General features: G+C 65.0%; 4 protein-coding genes across 5 annotated transcripts; all 4 read left to right on the top strand.

Moving 5' to 3' along the window:
* Positions 1 to 2,994: 2,994 nt before the first annotated feature.
* LOC311212974 (hyaluronidase-3-like) lies at positions 2,995 to 6,206 on the top strand. 2 transcript variants are annotated; one of them, XM_084292706.1, is made up of 4 exons: positions 2,995 to 3,058; positions 4,578 to 5,472; positions 5,562 to 5,651; positions 5,784 to 6,206. In XM_084292706.1, the coding sequence occupies exons 2-4, from the start codon at positions 4,594 to 4,596 to the stop codon at positions 6,129 to 6,131; spliced, it is 1,317 nt and encodes a 438-aa protein (XP_084148832.1). In that variant the 5' UTR covers positions 2,995 to 3,058; positions 4,578 to 4,593; the 3' UTR covers positions 6,132 to 6,206. The 2 variants fall into 2 exon arrangements, with proteins under 2 accessions (XP_084148832.1, XP_084148833.1); XM_084292707.1 differs by lacking the exon at positions 5,562 to 5,651.
* On the top strand, positions 3,141 to 4,363 carry NAA80 (N-alpha-acetyltransferase 80, NatH catalytic subunit). Its single transcript, XM_084292708.1, has one exon. It carries the CDS (start codon positions 3,484 to 3,486, stop codon positions 4,285 to 4,287), a length of 804 nt encoding a protein of 267 aa, XP_084148834.1. The 5' UTR covers positions 3,141 to 3,483; the 3' UTR covers positions 4,288 to 4,363.
* Positions 6,207 to 6,577: 371 nt separating the features above from the next.
* On the top strand, positions 6,578 to 8,486 carry LSMEM2 (leucine rich single-pass membrane protein 2; the record flags this gene model as incomplete). The annotated part of the gene is made up of 4 exons (XM_084292990.1): positions 6,578 to 6,599; positions 7,562 to 7,702; positions 7,797 to 7,985; positions 8,096 to 8,486. The coding sequence occupies 4 exons, from the start codon at positions 6,578 to 6,580 to the stop codon at positions 8,221 to 8,223; spliced, it is 480 nt and encodes a 159-aa protein (XP_084149116.1). The 3' UTR covers positions 8,224 to 8,486.
* A 1,723-nt stretch (positions 8,487 to 10,209) lies between these two features.
* Positions 10,210 to 12,283, top strand: LOC311212879 (2'-5'-oligoadenylate synthase-like protein 2). Its single transcript, XM_084292549.1, has 6 exons — positions 10,210 to 10,404; positions 10,498 to 10,771; positions 10,852 to 11,027; positions 11,123 to 11,364; positions 11,452 to 11,587; positions 11,669 to 12,283. Exons 1-6 carry the CDS (start codon positions 10,237 to 10,239, stop codon positions 12,182 to 12,184), a joined length of 1,512 nt encoding a protein of 503 aa, XP_084148675.1. The 5' UTR covers positions 10,210 to 10,236; the 3' UTR covers positions 12,185 to 12,283.
* The last annotated feature ends 617 nt before the right edge of the window (positions 12,284 to 12,900 follow it).

Raw genomic sequence — 12,900 nt, forward strand, 5'->3', positions numbered from 1 at the left:
AAATGAAGATGAAATGAAGAACTGGACTGAGAAAGGAGGTTTTGAATCATGAAACAAATCTCTGTGTCCCAAAAAATGAGGCTTTAAGTTCTCAAAATGGGGTTTTCAACAGAGAAATGAGGCTTTGGGCCCACAAAATAAGGGGGATGAACTGGAAAAGGAGATTTTGAACCATGAAACAAAATTCCATGTCCTGAAAATGAGACTTAAAGTTCTCAAAACTGGGTTTTTGACAGGGAAATGAGGCTTTGGATCCTCAAAATGTGGGGGTTAAATGGAGAAAGGAGCCTTTAGACTCTGAAATGAGCCTTTGGGTGATTCATATGAGGCCCTGGCTCCTTTGAATGGGGGGCTGAGCCCTCAAAATGGTGGTCGAGCTGACCTCCCATTTCAACCCTCAACATGAGGTTTAAAGCTTACAAAATGGGTATTTTCACCCTAAAACCAGACTTTGGGTTCTATGAACGAGGCTTTTTGCCCTCAGAATGGGTGTTTGAACACTTAGAGAAGGAATGGGACTGTGAATGGGAGGGTTTAGGCACAAACAACTGGACTTTGGACGCTAGCAAGGACTGTTTGGTTACTAAAAATGAGGTTTTGAACTCTTCATACTAAGTTTTAGACCCTATAATTACACTTCGGGCTTTAAATCGCGGCTACGGGCCGTGATGAGGACGCGGGCTGCCAACCAAGGCTGTGGGCCCTCAACACCAGGCCTTGGCTGCCTTCCAGAGGCAGCGGGTGTGCGCGGGGCCCCGAGGCACGCTGGGAAATGTAGTCCTTCAGCACGGTGCCCAGAGTGCCCCAACCCGGCAGCAGTGCGCACGCGCGCTGCCCCGAGGCATGCTGGGCGATGTAGTCCCAGAAGGGACTCCCCGCCTCCTCTCGGGAGCCGTTCCCTCCGCCTCAGACCCTAAAAGGAGACTTTGGGCCCCAAAATGAGATGGGGGCCTAAAAAAGGCGCTTGTGCCCTGAACGCATCGACCATAAGAACGATTTTATAGACCCAAAGCTCAGAGTTTGGCCCCTACAGGCACTTGAGGACCATAAAGTGAAGCTTCGGGCTCTTAAAAAAAGTACTTTGAAGTGAGGAAGGATGCTCTGGGCCCTCTAAATGCGGGTTTGAGCCCTCAAAATAAAGCTTTCATCCCTTAAAGTAGAAGCATTAAGCATCCCTTCAGGGCATAAAGCTTCTTATCTCAGTCCAAACCTTCATTTTGAGAATTCAAAGCCTCTTTGAGGGCACAAAGCCTCAGCTGAAGGACCCAAAACCTCATTTCAGGCTCGGAATAGTCCTTTTAAGTCCAAGACCCGATGATAAAGGCTCAAAGCCCCATTGACAGAGCTCAAAGCCTCGCTTCAGGGTCTGGAGCTCTGTTTTTCAGTCTAAAGCTCGATTCGGACGACTTGGGTCTATTTTGTGAGGGCTCGGAGGCCTCCGAGCACCAGCAGGGTGCTTTGGGACAGGGAAGAGGCCGTGTCTGTGTAAGCACTGCTCAGCAACAACTAAACCATCAACACTGTTTTCATCACAAATCCCAAATCTCACACTACTCAAGCTGTTACGAAGAAAATTAACTCTGTTCCAGACTCTGACCCCTTATTCCATACAATTTACATCGTGCTCAGGTCCCCCCCATCCAGTACATCCTCACTGATCACCACCACCATTCCCGTCCTTCAAAACACAGCACTCAGCGGTGCGGTGGTGTACCCTGGGGAGCCCAGAACTGGGCCCAGCTCTCCAGGTGTGCCCTCACCACCGCTGAGCAGAGGGGCAGGATCACCTTGATGTGCTGGCAATACCCCTACGCACCAACGCAAGATGTTGGTGCGTAGCCCCAAGACTAACCCTAACCTCAAACCCTAACCCAAAGCACTAGCCCTCAAGGATAACCCTAACCCTAACACCTATCCATTAAACCTAACCCCTGACCCTAAAGATAAACCTAACACTAAATGCCAACCCTAACCCTAAACCCCAAACATGACCCTAAACCTAAACCTAAGCACAAAACCTAATGCCTAACCCTAAAGCTAAACAAAGCCATAAACATAACCCTAACCCTAATGAATGTGGATACCCCAAACCATAACAGCTAACCACCAAACTTAACCCTTAATCCTAACCTTAAAAATAAACTAAACCATAACCCTAAACCTAACCGATAGCCTTAGCTGGAAAACTAAATTTTGATCCTTAACCTAACCTTAAAGCTAACCCTAACCCTAACCCACTCCCTTAACCCTAACTGTAACACTGAATGTAACTAATCCTAACCCTAGACCCTAACTGAAGCATTAACCCTAATCCTTCCCCCTAATCTTACATCCCAAGTCTAAACCTGAATTTAATTCAGTCCCCTAACCCTAATCCTTATTGTAACTCTAATGCTAAACCCTAACAGCAATCCCTAACCTTAACCATAAACCCATCCATAACCCCTAACCATAGCACTAACCCTAACCCTAACCACAGCCCTAACATTAAAGCTGAACATAACATCAAACACTAACCCTAAGGCATTGTATCTCAAATGGAAAAGGCATTGTATCCCAAATGGAAGCCCTGGGCCCTAAAAATTAGGTTCTGTGCCTCAAAATAAGGCTTTGGGGTATTCAAATGATGCCTTGGAGCCTGAAATGGGGCTTATGCCCTGAAATTGATCGTTTGGACCTTAAAATGATGGTTTTAACCCCTATAAACGGGGCTTATGAGTTCTCAAATAAGGGGGCTGGATCCTAGAATGAATCTTTAAGCATTACAAACGGGTGTTTGGCCCCTGGAGGGACGCTTTAGGCCCTACAGCTTGGGCCCCGTACCCTAAACAGGAGCCCCAGGGTTCTGACCCGGCCGCCATTTCGGGCGGCCCACCCCGCCCCGCCATGACGTCACCGCGCGCTCCGGCCGCCGGGGCGCGCTGTGATGGCGGGACGGAGGGGAGGGGGCGTGGCCTGGACAGGGAGGGGGCGTGGCCTGTGCTGGGGGCGTGGCCCCGGAGCCGAAGCCGCGCGGGAACCGAGGGCGCGGGGCCGGTGGCGGCGGCGGCGGCGGCGGGTGAGCGGCGGGGGGGGGTGGGGCTGGGAGGGGGCGGCTCCTCCCCGCCCCGGGACCACGCAGCGGGAGGGGGGGGGGCAGCGGGAAGGCGCCACCGGGGGGGCTCGGCCGGGGCTCACCGGGAGCTCGGGCGGGCCGGCGGCTCCCGGGGAACCGGTGTGTGCCCCGTGCCGGGCCGTACCGAGCCGTGCCGGGCCGGGCGGTGCAGCGGGGGGCGGCGGGGAGCGGAGCTGCAGCCCCCGTTCCCTCCCCCGCCACCCCCCGCTCCGCCAAGGGAGGCTTGTGCAACGCGGCCGGGCGGTTGGCAGCGAGGTTCCTCTTGCCGGTGGCTTCGGCTGCGCAACGGGGGGGCGGCTACCGGGACCCCAGCCCCTGCCCCGGGCACGGCACGGCTCGGTACGGCACGGCACGGCACGGCTCGGTCAATGGGGCTGGCACGACGCGGGGCACCGCCGAGCCCCCCCTCGCAGCCCCCGGTATCGGTGGCTGAGCAGCCCCCGCTCGCTGTCCCGGCAGCTGGAAGGATGGGCTCGGTGCCGGAGGAGCTCAGCCTCGTCCCCCTGCACCGGCGGCCGGAGCTGCTGGAGGCGTGCGCCGAGCTGCTGGCCGACGAGTGGGGCAAGAGCCGGGCGCTGCGGCTCCACGCGCTGCGCCGCTCCTCCGACGCCTTCCCCACCTGCCTGGTGCTGCTGCGGACCCCGGGCTCCGCCGAGCCCAAAACCCCAGCGGGGGATCCGTGCCCGCTGGTGGGACACGTCCGGCTGTCCCGGGTGGCCGGCCAGCCCCACGGCCTCTTCGTGGAGAGCGTGGTGGTGGCCCGGGTGCTGCGGGGCTGCGGCTACGGGCGGCGGCTGATGGAGGCCGCCGAGAGCTACGCCCGCGCCCGCGGCTTCCACCGCCTGCACCTCAGCACCCACGACAAGCAGCACTTCTACGCCCGCCTGGGTTTCACCCTGGCCGAGCCGGTGCAGAGCGTGCCCTTCCTCAGCCCCTCCATGCCCGTCGAGGTGCTGCGGGCGTTCGCCGGCCCCGCCGCAGCCTCCCCGGGTGGACCCGCAGCCCCCCGACCCCCTCTGCCTCCTCCTTCCGCTGCGCCCCCGCCGCCCCCTCTGCCGCCCCCAGCCCGGGCGGGGGGAGCCCAGGCAGAGAGCTGCGGGCAGAGCCTCCTGGAGACCCCACACCGCGACGCCAGGGGGCTGCCCGTCTTCTGGATGAAGAAGGACATCTGAGGGCGGGGGGCTGCACGCCGCTGATTAAAAACCAAGGGCGGGCGGAGGCAGGTGCCCCCCCGCTGCCTGGCTGCTGTTCTTACGGGCTGCCTCCGGACCCCCCTGTCTGCCCCTGGGGTGGGGATGGGGGGGTCTTCGCACCCAGTCTGAGCACATGGGGTTCGCCGTGGGGGTGCTGGGGGTGGGCTCCACGGCTGGCAGAGGGATGGGATGGGAGATGGGCGAGGAAAAGTGGGATTTTGGGGTGGGCAGCCCTGCATGCCGCCTACCCCGCTGCTCTCTCCCCGCAGGCAGCGCCCCACGGGCATGGGGCCAGTGCTGGCGCTGTGGGTCTGCCTGGCACTGGGGGCAGCAGATGGGAAGGGCCCGGCGCCCGCACCCCTGGCGGGCGGGCAGCCCTTCGCCGTGGTCTGGAACATCCCCACGGGGCGCTGCCAGCACCGCTTCGGCGTGGGGCTGCCCCTGGCTGACTACGGCATCGTGGAGAACCGGGGCGGCCACTTCGCCGGCCAGAACATCACCATCTTCTACAAGAACAAGTTCGGGCTCTACCCCTACATCTCCCCCGGGGGTGTCGTCCACAACGGGGGCATTCCCCAGCGGGTGCCCCTCCGTGCCCATCTCGCCCGGGCGGCGGAGGAAATCCGCCTGCTCCTCCAGCCTGCCTTCAGGGGCCTGGCCGTGGTGGACTGGGAGGAGTGGAGGCCCCTCTGGGCCCAGAACTGGGGGGCCAAACGCATCTACCGGGTGGCCTCGGAGCAGTGGGCGCGCGAACGGCACCGGGGACCCCGGCTGGCCCGGCGGGCGTTCGAGCGGGCGGCGCAGACCCTGATGGAGCAGACGCTGCTGCTGGGCAGGAGCCTGTGCCCGGGGGGGCTTTGGGGCTTCTACCGCTTCCCCGACTGCTTCAACGGCAACTGGGCCAAGGTGGCCAACTACACCGGGCGCTGCAGGCCGGCCGAGGCGCGGCGCAACAACCGGCTGGGCTGGCTCTGGGCCGCCTCGGCCGCCCTCTACCCCAGCATCTACCTGCCGCTGGCGCTGCCGCCCGCCCTGCGCCGCCGCTACGTGCACCACCGGCTGCGCGAGGCCCTGCGCCTGGCCGCCCGCGGGGCCGCCGGCCGCCTGCCCGTGGTGGCCTACTCGCGGCTCTCCTACCGCCGGTCGCCCCATTTCCTGGAGCCGGTAAGGGCTGGGGAGGGCCGGGGGCACCGATCGGTGTTGGGGCACGTGCGTGTTGTGCCCCCCGGCCATATCTCTGCCCGCCCTCGCAGGCCGATCTGGAGCACACGATCGGGGAGAGCGCGGCCCTGGGGGCAGCTGGAGTCGTGCTGTGGGGGGACATGTCTTACTCCCGCTCGGCGGTGAGTACGGGCTGGGACCAGCTCAGGAAGCAGCTCGGGAGCGGGGCAGGCTCGGGAGAGGAGGGGAGGCTGCGGGGACCCCAGGCTGCCCCCCAGGGCTGGTCCTCACGGCAGCCTCCCCTTCTCCTCCAGGAGAGCTGTGCCAGTTTACGCCGCTACCTCGTGTCCACCCTGGGTCCCTACGTGGCCGACGTGACGGCGGCAGCGCGGGCGTGCAGCCTCCAGCGGTGCCACGGCCACGGGCGCTGCGTGCGCCGGCAGCCCCAGGACCTGGGCAGCCTCCTGCACCTCGCCGCGAGCCCCTGGCTGCCCTTCCGCTGCCACTGCTACCGCGGCTGGGCCGGCCGGGGCTGTGCCCAGCGGGAACGGCCCGATCCTGCTGCCTGCCCGGCGCCCACCCGCACCCACAGCCTCTACGGGCACCGTGAGGGTCTCCAGCCCCCCGACACCTGCCTGCCGCGGGGCGTCTGGGGGTGGTGAGCGGGGACCGCCGCCGCTCGAGCAGCCTGGCGCGTCCCCGTGGCCTTGTGAAGTTCAATAAATTGGCGCAGCGCAGCTGGCATGGTCCTGGTGGGCAAAGCTGGAGGGGGTCCGCGGTGCCCCCAGGCTGGGTGCGCCACGGGGCAGAGCCCCCAGCGGGGCTGAGCATGAACCCAGCTCTGCCTCAGTTTCCCTGTCCCAGCTGCGCCCCGGGGGATAAGGGAGCACGGGGGGGAGCCAGTTTTCCCTCTGCCGTGCTGGCTCCATGCTGCCTGCAGCCCTGATGCAGCCGCCAGGCCCCCCTCCCCAGGGCTATTTTTAGCCCCCCAAACACATTTCGTGCCATCCTATTTTAAGCGGAGCAGTTGGCGCACCAGGAGCCCGGTGCCCGGCTCCCGGGGGCCCCAGACCGCCTCGCTGGCCCAGGGGAGCGGGGCAGGGGAGCCATGCCCAGGGAGGCTGCCGAAGGTAGGCTGGGGACAGGCGAGGGGCCGGCGGGGACACTGGCACCCGGGGGAACCCTGCGGGTTGGAGACAGCAGCCAAGCTCTCCCCGTGGGCAGAGATGCCAGCCCAGGGAAGGGCAGGAGGGGTGCAGGGGGCTGCGGGGGGCAGGAGCTGGTCCAGCACCCAGCCAGCTGCAGGCGTGGGGGCACCGGGTTCCCAGGAGCAGCCCGCAGCAAAGGGCAGGGACCCACGGTGCCTGCAGGGTGCTTTGGGGGTGGCTAGGAGCACCCGGCCCCAGGGGGCACAGCCCTGCCATGCACCAGTGCTGCTGGAGGCCCCCACAGCCACCACGCACCCCAGGAGTGGGCACGGGGCTGCCCTACCGTGCTTGGCCACAGGCACAGCCCCCCAGCCCTGCCCCCTGCTCCAAACCACGCCAACACCTCTAAAATCCCCCTTCCCTCGTCCCCAACTGCTTCCTGGGACAGCGCTGACCCAGCTGGAACCCTGCGTGCTCCCCAAGCCCCCTTGCCATCCTCGGGGACGCAGCAGCACAGCGCGGGGCAGCAGGTCCCCGTCCCCACGCCTCCAGCTGTGCATCCCCAAGCAGCACCCGAGCGCTCGGGCACAGTGCCTGCGGGGACAGCCAGCCCTGGCGGCAGCCTGGCACGGGGCTGCCTGTGCCCACAGGGAGCCGGAGGGGGCAGGAGCACATTCCTGGCCCTGGGCAGGCGCCAACCCCACTAACAGGCTCTGGGACCGTGGCCACCAGGCTCCCACTAACTGCTCCGATGACAGCGTGCGGCGGACGAGGGGACGGCCAGCTCGCCTGGCCCTGTCCTGTCTGCGGCAGCTCCATGCCAAGAGATTGCTGGGTTGGCACCCATCAGCATCACCCCCAGAAGGGGACGTGGGCAGGTGGGGGGCTTCTGGTCCCCACGGGGGTGCCCAAGCTGCGTTCACCCCTTCCTCTGCTCCTGGCAGACGGCGCGGGCAGGGCGGAGGGCGCTGCGCCGCCAGAGCCTGCTGACCCCGAGGGGGCTGATCCCGGAGCCATCAGCCTGCGCCCCGTGGAGTCCATCAGCGACCTGCACTGGGCCTCGGCCGGGCACAAGGGCAGCGAAGGTGAGAGCGGGGCAGCGGACACCAGGGCACGGCTGCTAAACCCTGGGGGGAGCGGGGCCAGGCGCTGACCCTGCTCTTCTCCGCTCCGCTGCAGGGAACGGCCCGGCTCCATCCAGCGCCCGGCCGCACCGCCTGCCCCACAGCCCCCCACGCCTGCCCACGCTGCGCCCCGTGCCGCCCACCACCACCTGCCCTTGCCCCGGCCGCCCCCTCTTCCTCGCCCTCCTGGGCCTCCTGGCACTGGCCAGCCTGGTCCTGGCCACGATGGCCATCTACCTGAGCGGTACGTGGGACCGGGCAGGGCAGGGGGAGGCGGACACGGTGCCACGCGGTGCCGGGGGCTTGGGGACGGCCGGTGGCCCGTCCCCAGCGTCCCCCCGTCCTCCCCTGCAGTGCTGCAGAGCCAGTCAGTGCAGGCGCTGGCCCAGTGGCTGGAGAGCCAGGAGGACACCATGCGCCAGCTGCGGGCCACCAGCAGGCAGCTCTGGGCTCGCCTCAACGCCAGCGCCGAGCGCCGCTGAGCCGCCCCAGCAGAGGAGGAGCCCCAACATTTATCGCCCCGTCCCGCTCCTCCCTGGCAGCGTCACCCCCAGGGCACACGGGGGCCAGCCTGCCCCTGCCGTGCGCCGTCGGGGAAAGGGAAGGGCCTGCAAGGACGGGCACCTGCCCCAGCCCTTCCTCCGCCAGGCACAGAAGGCGCCCTGCCATCGATGACCTCCTCTAATCAAGTCTTAGAAAATTGCCACCGTAACCACATTCCCGGGGTGGCCGGTGCTGACGGCAGGCACGGCCCCAGCCCAGCCCAGCCACAGCAGTGCCTGGGGAGCGGCACCAGTCTGACCCCGGGAGGCACAGGCAGCACTGGGGTCCCCGTGCCACCCACCCGGCACTTGTGTCCCACAAAAGGACTCTGCCACGTAGAGCACCCGGCATGACAAGGGGCCGGAGCGGTCCGCCGGCCCCGGCACGGAGGAGGCACGCAGCAGCACACCACCAGCTCCCCGCCTCGGCTCTCCTTTTATCCTTTCTTTGGTTAAAAAAAATAAAGGAAGGGGCAGCCCCCTGTGGGCTGCAGATCTCCCATAGCAGCTCGTTATTCAGCGGGAGGAGAGCCCATCAACCTTTCCAGGCCCGTCCCCGTGCCCCTGGTGAGGCTGCCAGCCCCTAGCTGGAGGTGGTGGCAGATGCTGGAGCCCAGAACCTGTCTGAAGGCTCGGTACGCCCGCTGGCGTGCCCAGCTGTGTGGGTACAGGCACTGCAGGCCAAAGGGGACGGTCTCCTCTTGGGGCTCCCCGCTCTGGGTGAGCAGAGGGGCATCAGCCACGACCTGGGCATCAGCCACGACCCAGGCATCAGCCACCACTGTCCTGGCTCCGAGCGGGGCGCGGGGAAGCCGGCGGTGCTGGGGGCAGCACCTCGATGAAGCACGGGACATCTGGGCGGACACGGCGCTGCTTCCACCGCTCGCTCTGCCTGGGCTCGGTGCTCGCTGCTCTCGGTAGCCAAGGCTTGGCTACCCCAAAGGAGGTTCCTGGCGTGGGGCGGGGGGCAGATGGCGAGCAGCGATGCAGCAGCAGACGCTCAGGGCCGCGGCACACCGGTGAGAGATGTGGGGAAGGGGCTGCCAGAGGAGGCACCTCATCCCTGCTCCCAGCTCTGTCCCAGCTCTGACCCTATCCCCATCCCATCCTCATGTCCCCCAGTGCCCCATCCCTGCCCCATTTCAGTCTCCGTCCCTGCCCCATCTCCATCCTATTCCTGTCCCCATCCCTGCCCTGTCTGTGCCCACACTTGTCCCCAGCTGTCCCCAGATCCCAGACAGTTGCACCAGATGATCTCAGAGGTCTTTTCCGAATGTAATAATTCTGTGACTCTGTGATCCTCTGCCCCAGCTCTGACCCTATCCTCTTCCTATCTTTGTCTCCCTCAGCGCCCCATCCCACCCCATCTCCATCCTATTCCTGTCCCCATCCCCGTCCCAGCTCTGGCCCTATTCTCATCCCCTCCTCACCTCCCTCTATTTCCCATCCCTGTCCCCGCTCTGTCCCGTTCTTTTTCCCATCCCCTCCTTGCTCCCCCCGCTGTCTCATCCCCACCCCACCCCATCCCAGCCCTGTCCCTGACCCCGTCCCCAGTTTCGGTTTCCCCCTCCCCGTTTTTCCCCGCACCCCCCCCTCGCAGTTTCGTTTCCAGCCTCGCTGCTGACGCCGTCAGAGACGGAAACCGAAAGCGGAGAGGAGCCGAAAGCGAAATCGGGAGTGGCTGCTGTTAAGGCACCGAGGGGCTGGGGGGGGGCACGGGGACCCCCGGTCCCACCCGCTCCGCCGGGGTCACCCGGCCCCGGTGCCACCGCCCCGCGCAGCGCCCCCGGCCCCTCTGCGCCCCTCGGGGGATGCTCAGCAGGGGGAGACCGGGGGGGGGAAATCGGAGCTACCTTAACCGGGGGCGGTGCCGTCGAGAAGTCGGGGGGGACCGGGGGAGAGGGATATAAAGCCGGAGCGGGAGGAAACCGGCGCTGAGCTGCGGGAGCCGAGATGAAGCTGTGGGACGTGTCCACCGCGGAGCTGGACGGCTGGGTGGCCGCCACCCTACAGCCCAGCACGGATTTCACCGCGGCGGTGAAGAACACGGTGCGGCAGATCTGCGACTTCTTCAAGGAGCAGTGCTTCGAGGACGAAATCCGCGTCTTCAAGACGGTCAAGGTGCGAGCTGCCACCCCCAAACCTCCTCCGGGACCCCGTCCTGCCCGTGTCGGGGTTGGGGGCTGAGCGCCCGCTGTCCTTTTCCCCCCGCAGGGTGGCTCGGCCGGCAAGGGCACGGCTCTGCGCAACAACTCGGATGCCGACGTGGTGATCTTCCTCAGCTGCTTCTCCAACTACCTGCAGCAGCGGCAGGAGCACCCCAAGATCCTTCAATTCATCGAGAATCGGCTCCAAGAGTGCAGGCAGAGGCTGTCGTTCACCGTCAGCATCAGCCCGCCCCGCTACAAGGGCCGTTCCCTCAGCCTCACGCTCTTCTCCGACAATGAGTCCATCGAAGTCGACATCCTGCCCACCTACGATGCCCTGGGTAGGGGATGGGATGAGATGGGATGGGGCAGGCAGGGGGCACGGTGCGGGATGGGGGTCAAGGTCCCTTTCTCCCCACAGGCCAGGTGATGCAGGATGGCCCGCCGGACCCACAGGTCTATGTGGACCTGCTGAACGTGAACAGCAGCCCTGGGGAATTCTCCACCTGCTTCACTGAGCTACAGAAGAAGTTCGTGAAGCGCTGCCCCGCCAAGCTGAAGAACCTGCTGCGCCTGGTCAAGCACTGGTACAAGCAGGTGAGGGGCTGCCTGGCCCCACCGTGCCCACACAGCCCCCACCCCCTGCCCGGGACCCCCTTACCTGCTGGCTCCCCACCCCTGTCTCTCCCCAGATGCTGAAGCCACGGTACCCTGGTGCAGACCTGCCCCCCAAATACGCCCTGGAGCTGTTGACCATCTATGCCTGGGAGCAGGGCACAGACAGCAACGAAGCCTTCAACCTGGCTCAGGGCTTCTGCACCGTGCTGAAGCTGCTCTGCCAGTACCGGGACGTCTGCATCTACTGGGAGAGGTACTACTCGCTGCAGCATCAGCAGATTGGCACCCACCTGAAGCAGCTGCTGCGGATGCCCTGGTAAGGACCCGCACCCTTGCCCCGTCACGCTGCTCCCAGCCCCGGTTCTGTGCCGGGCTGACAGCGCTGCCCCGTCTGCATTCGCAGCCCCATCATCCTGGATCCTGCCGACCCTACCGGCATCCTGGGTCAGGGCAAGCAGTGGGACCTGGTGGCTGCGGAAGCTGCCCGGTGCTGCGCTTCCATGCCCTGCCTCACCGGCATCCAGCCCTGGAACGTGCAGGTAGGGCTGCCCACACCCCCCCCCCCGACCCCACGGCCCCCCAGTCCCACTGCTGCTGCTCACACACGGTTTCTCCTGCAGCCGGCCAAGTCCGTGACGCTGGAGGTGAAGGGGCTGCAGGGCAACAGGCTGCGCATCACCGTCAGCCCCAGCACCACCATCTTGCAGCTGAAGGAAGAGATCAGGAAGAGCTGGGGCATCTCCCCGTACCAGCAGCGCCTGTCCCAGCAGCCGGCCGGGACCTCCCTGATCCTGCACGACAACAAGAGCCTGGCCTCCTACGGCATCTACTACGACACCACGCTGGTGCTGCTGCACACCCAGCCCCAGGAGATGGACATCTTGGTGAAGGACATCAAGGGCCAGACCATGACGTACTCTGTGCGGCCCACTGACACCGTCTTGCAACTGAAGAAGAAGATCAACAGCCGCCAGGGTATCCCCGTCGAGCAGCAGCGCCTGACCTACGACTCCAGGAATCTGGAGGACCACCATAAACTGGAGCACTATAATGTCCAGCCCAAGAGCACCATCTACCTGCTTCTGCGGCTACGGGGGGGAGCGGGGCCCCAGCACCCTGGCTGCCAGCCCTCCTGAGCACCCCCAGGCACCAGCCCACTTTGCTGTTCCCCCCCTTACCCCCCCCCATCATATCCCATTTTATTTCTCCCTGGAAATAAAATATTTTAAAGACCATGTGCTGCTGGTGCTTTGGGAAGGGGGGGACAGGACAAGGAGTGTGTGGGGGGGTGACAGTGGTGCCCGGAGTCAGGGCTGGTGTCAACGTCCCTGCAAGGGAGGGGACAGGTGGTGGGCACGAGTTCACCTCCCTGGGGCTGGTGGAGAACGCTGCACTTTGGTTTTAATTCTGTGGAAGTGAAAATAGGTGGGGGGGGAAGAGCCCTGGTGCCACAGGTGCTGGGGGGCTGCTGGATCCCAGGACCACCTGGTGGGATGAGGACACGACACACACACGGGGGGCACGCTCGTGGGGCCCCTGTGCTGACTCCTCTGCTTTATTGAGCTCAATTAGTACAAGACCGGGGTGGCTCCCACCTGCCCCCCGCCTGCATCGCCCGGGCCGCGCCCTCCGACCCCTGCAGCGCGGCTGCTCCCTTGCCCCCGGGGGCCCCCTTTGCCATACCGGGGCCGCCTCGGCCGGGTGCGCGCCCGCTGCTACCAGCTGTTCATAAACAGAGCGGGGCCCGCGCCCGGCCGGGAGCCCCCCACGGCCACTGCGAGCCCCTCTCGCCACGCGGCAGAGCCAGGCCCGGTCCCCGCTCCTAGGCAGCGCCCGGTGCCCGGGCCCGGTG

The sequence above is a fragment of the Netta rufina genome, assembly GCF_964035555.1.
Source record: "Netta rufina genome assembly, chromosome: 10".
Taxonomy (NCBI): Eukaryota; Metazoa; Chordata; class Aves; order Anseriformes; family Anatidae; genus Netta; species Netta rufina.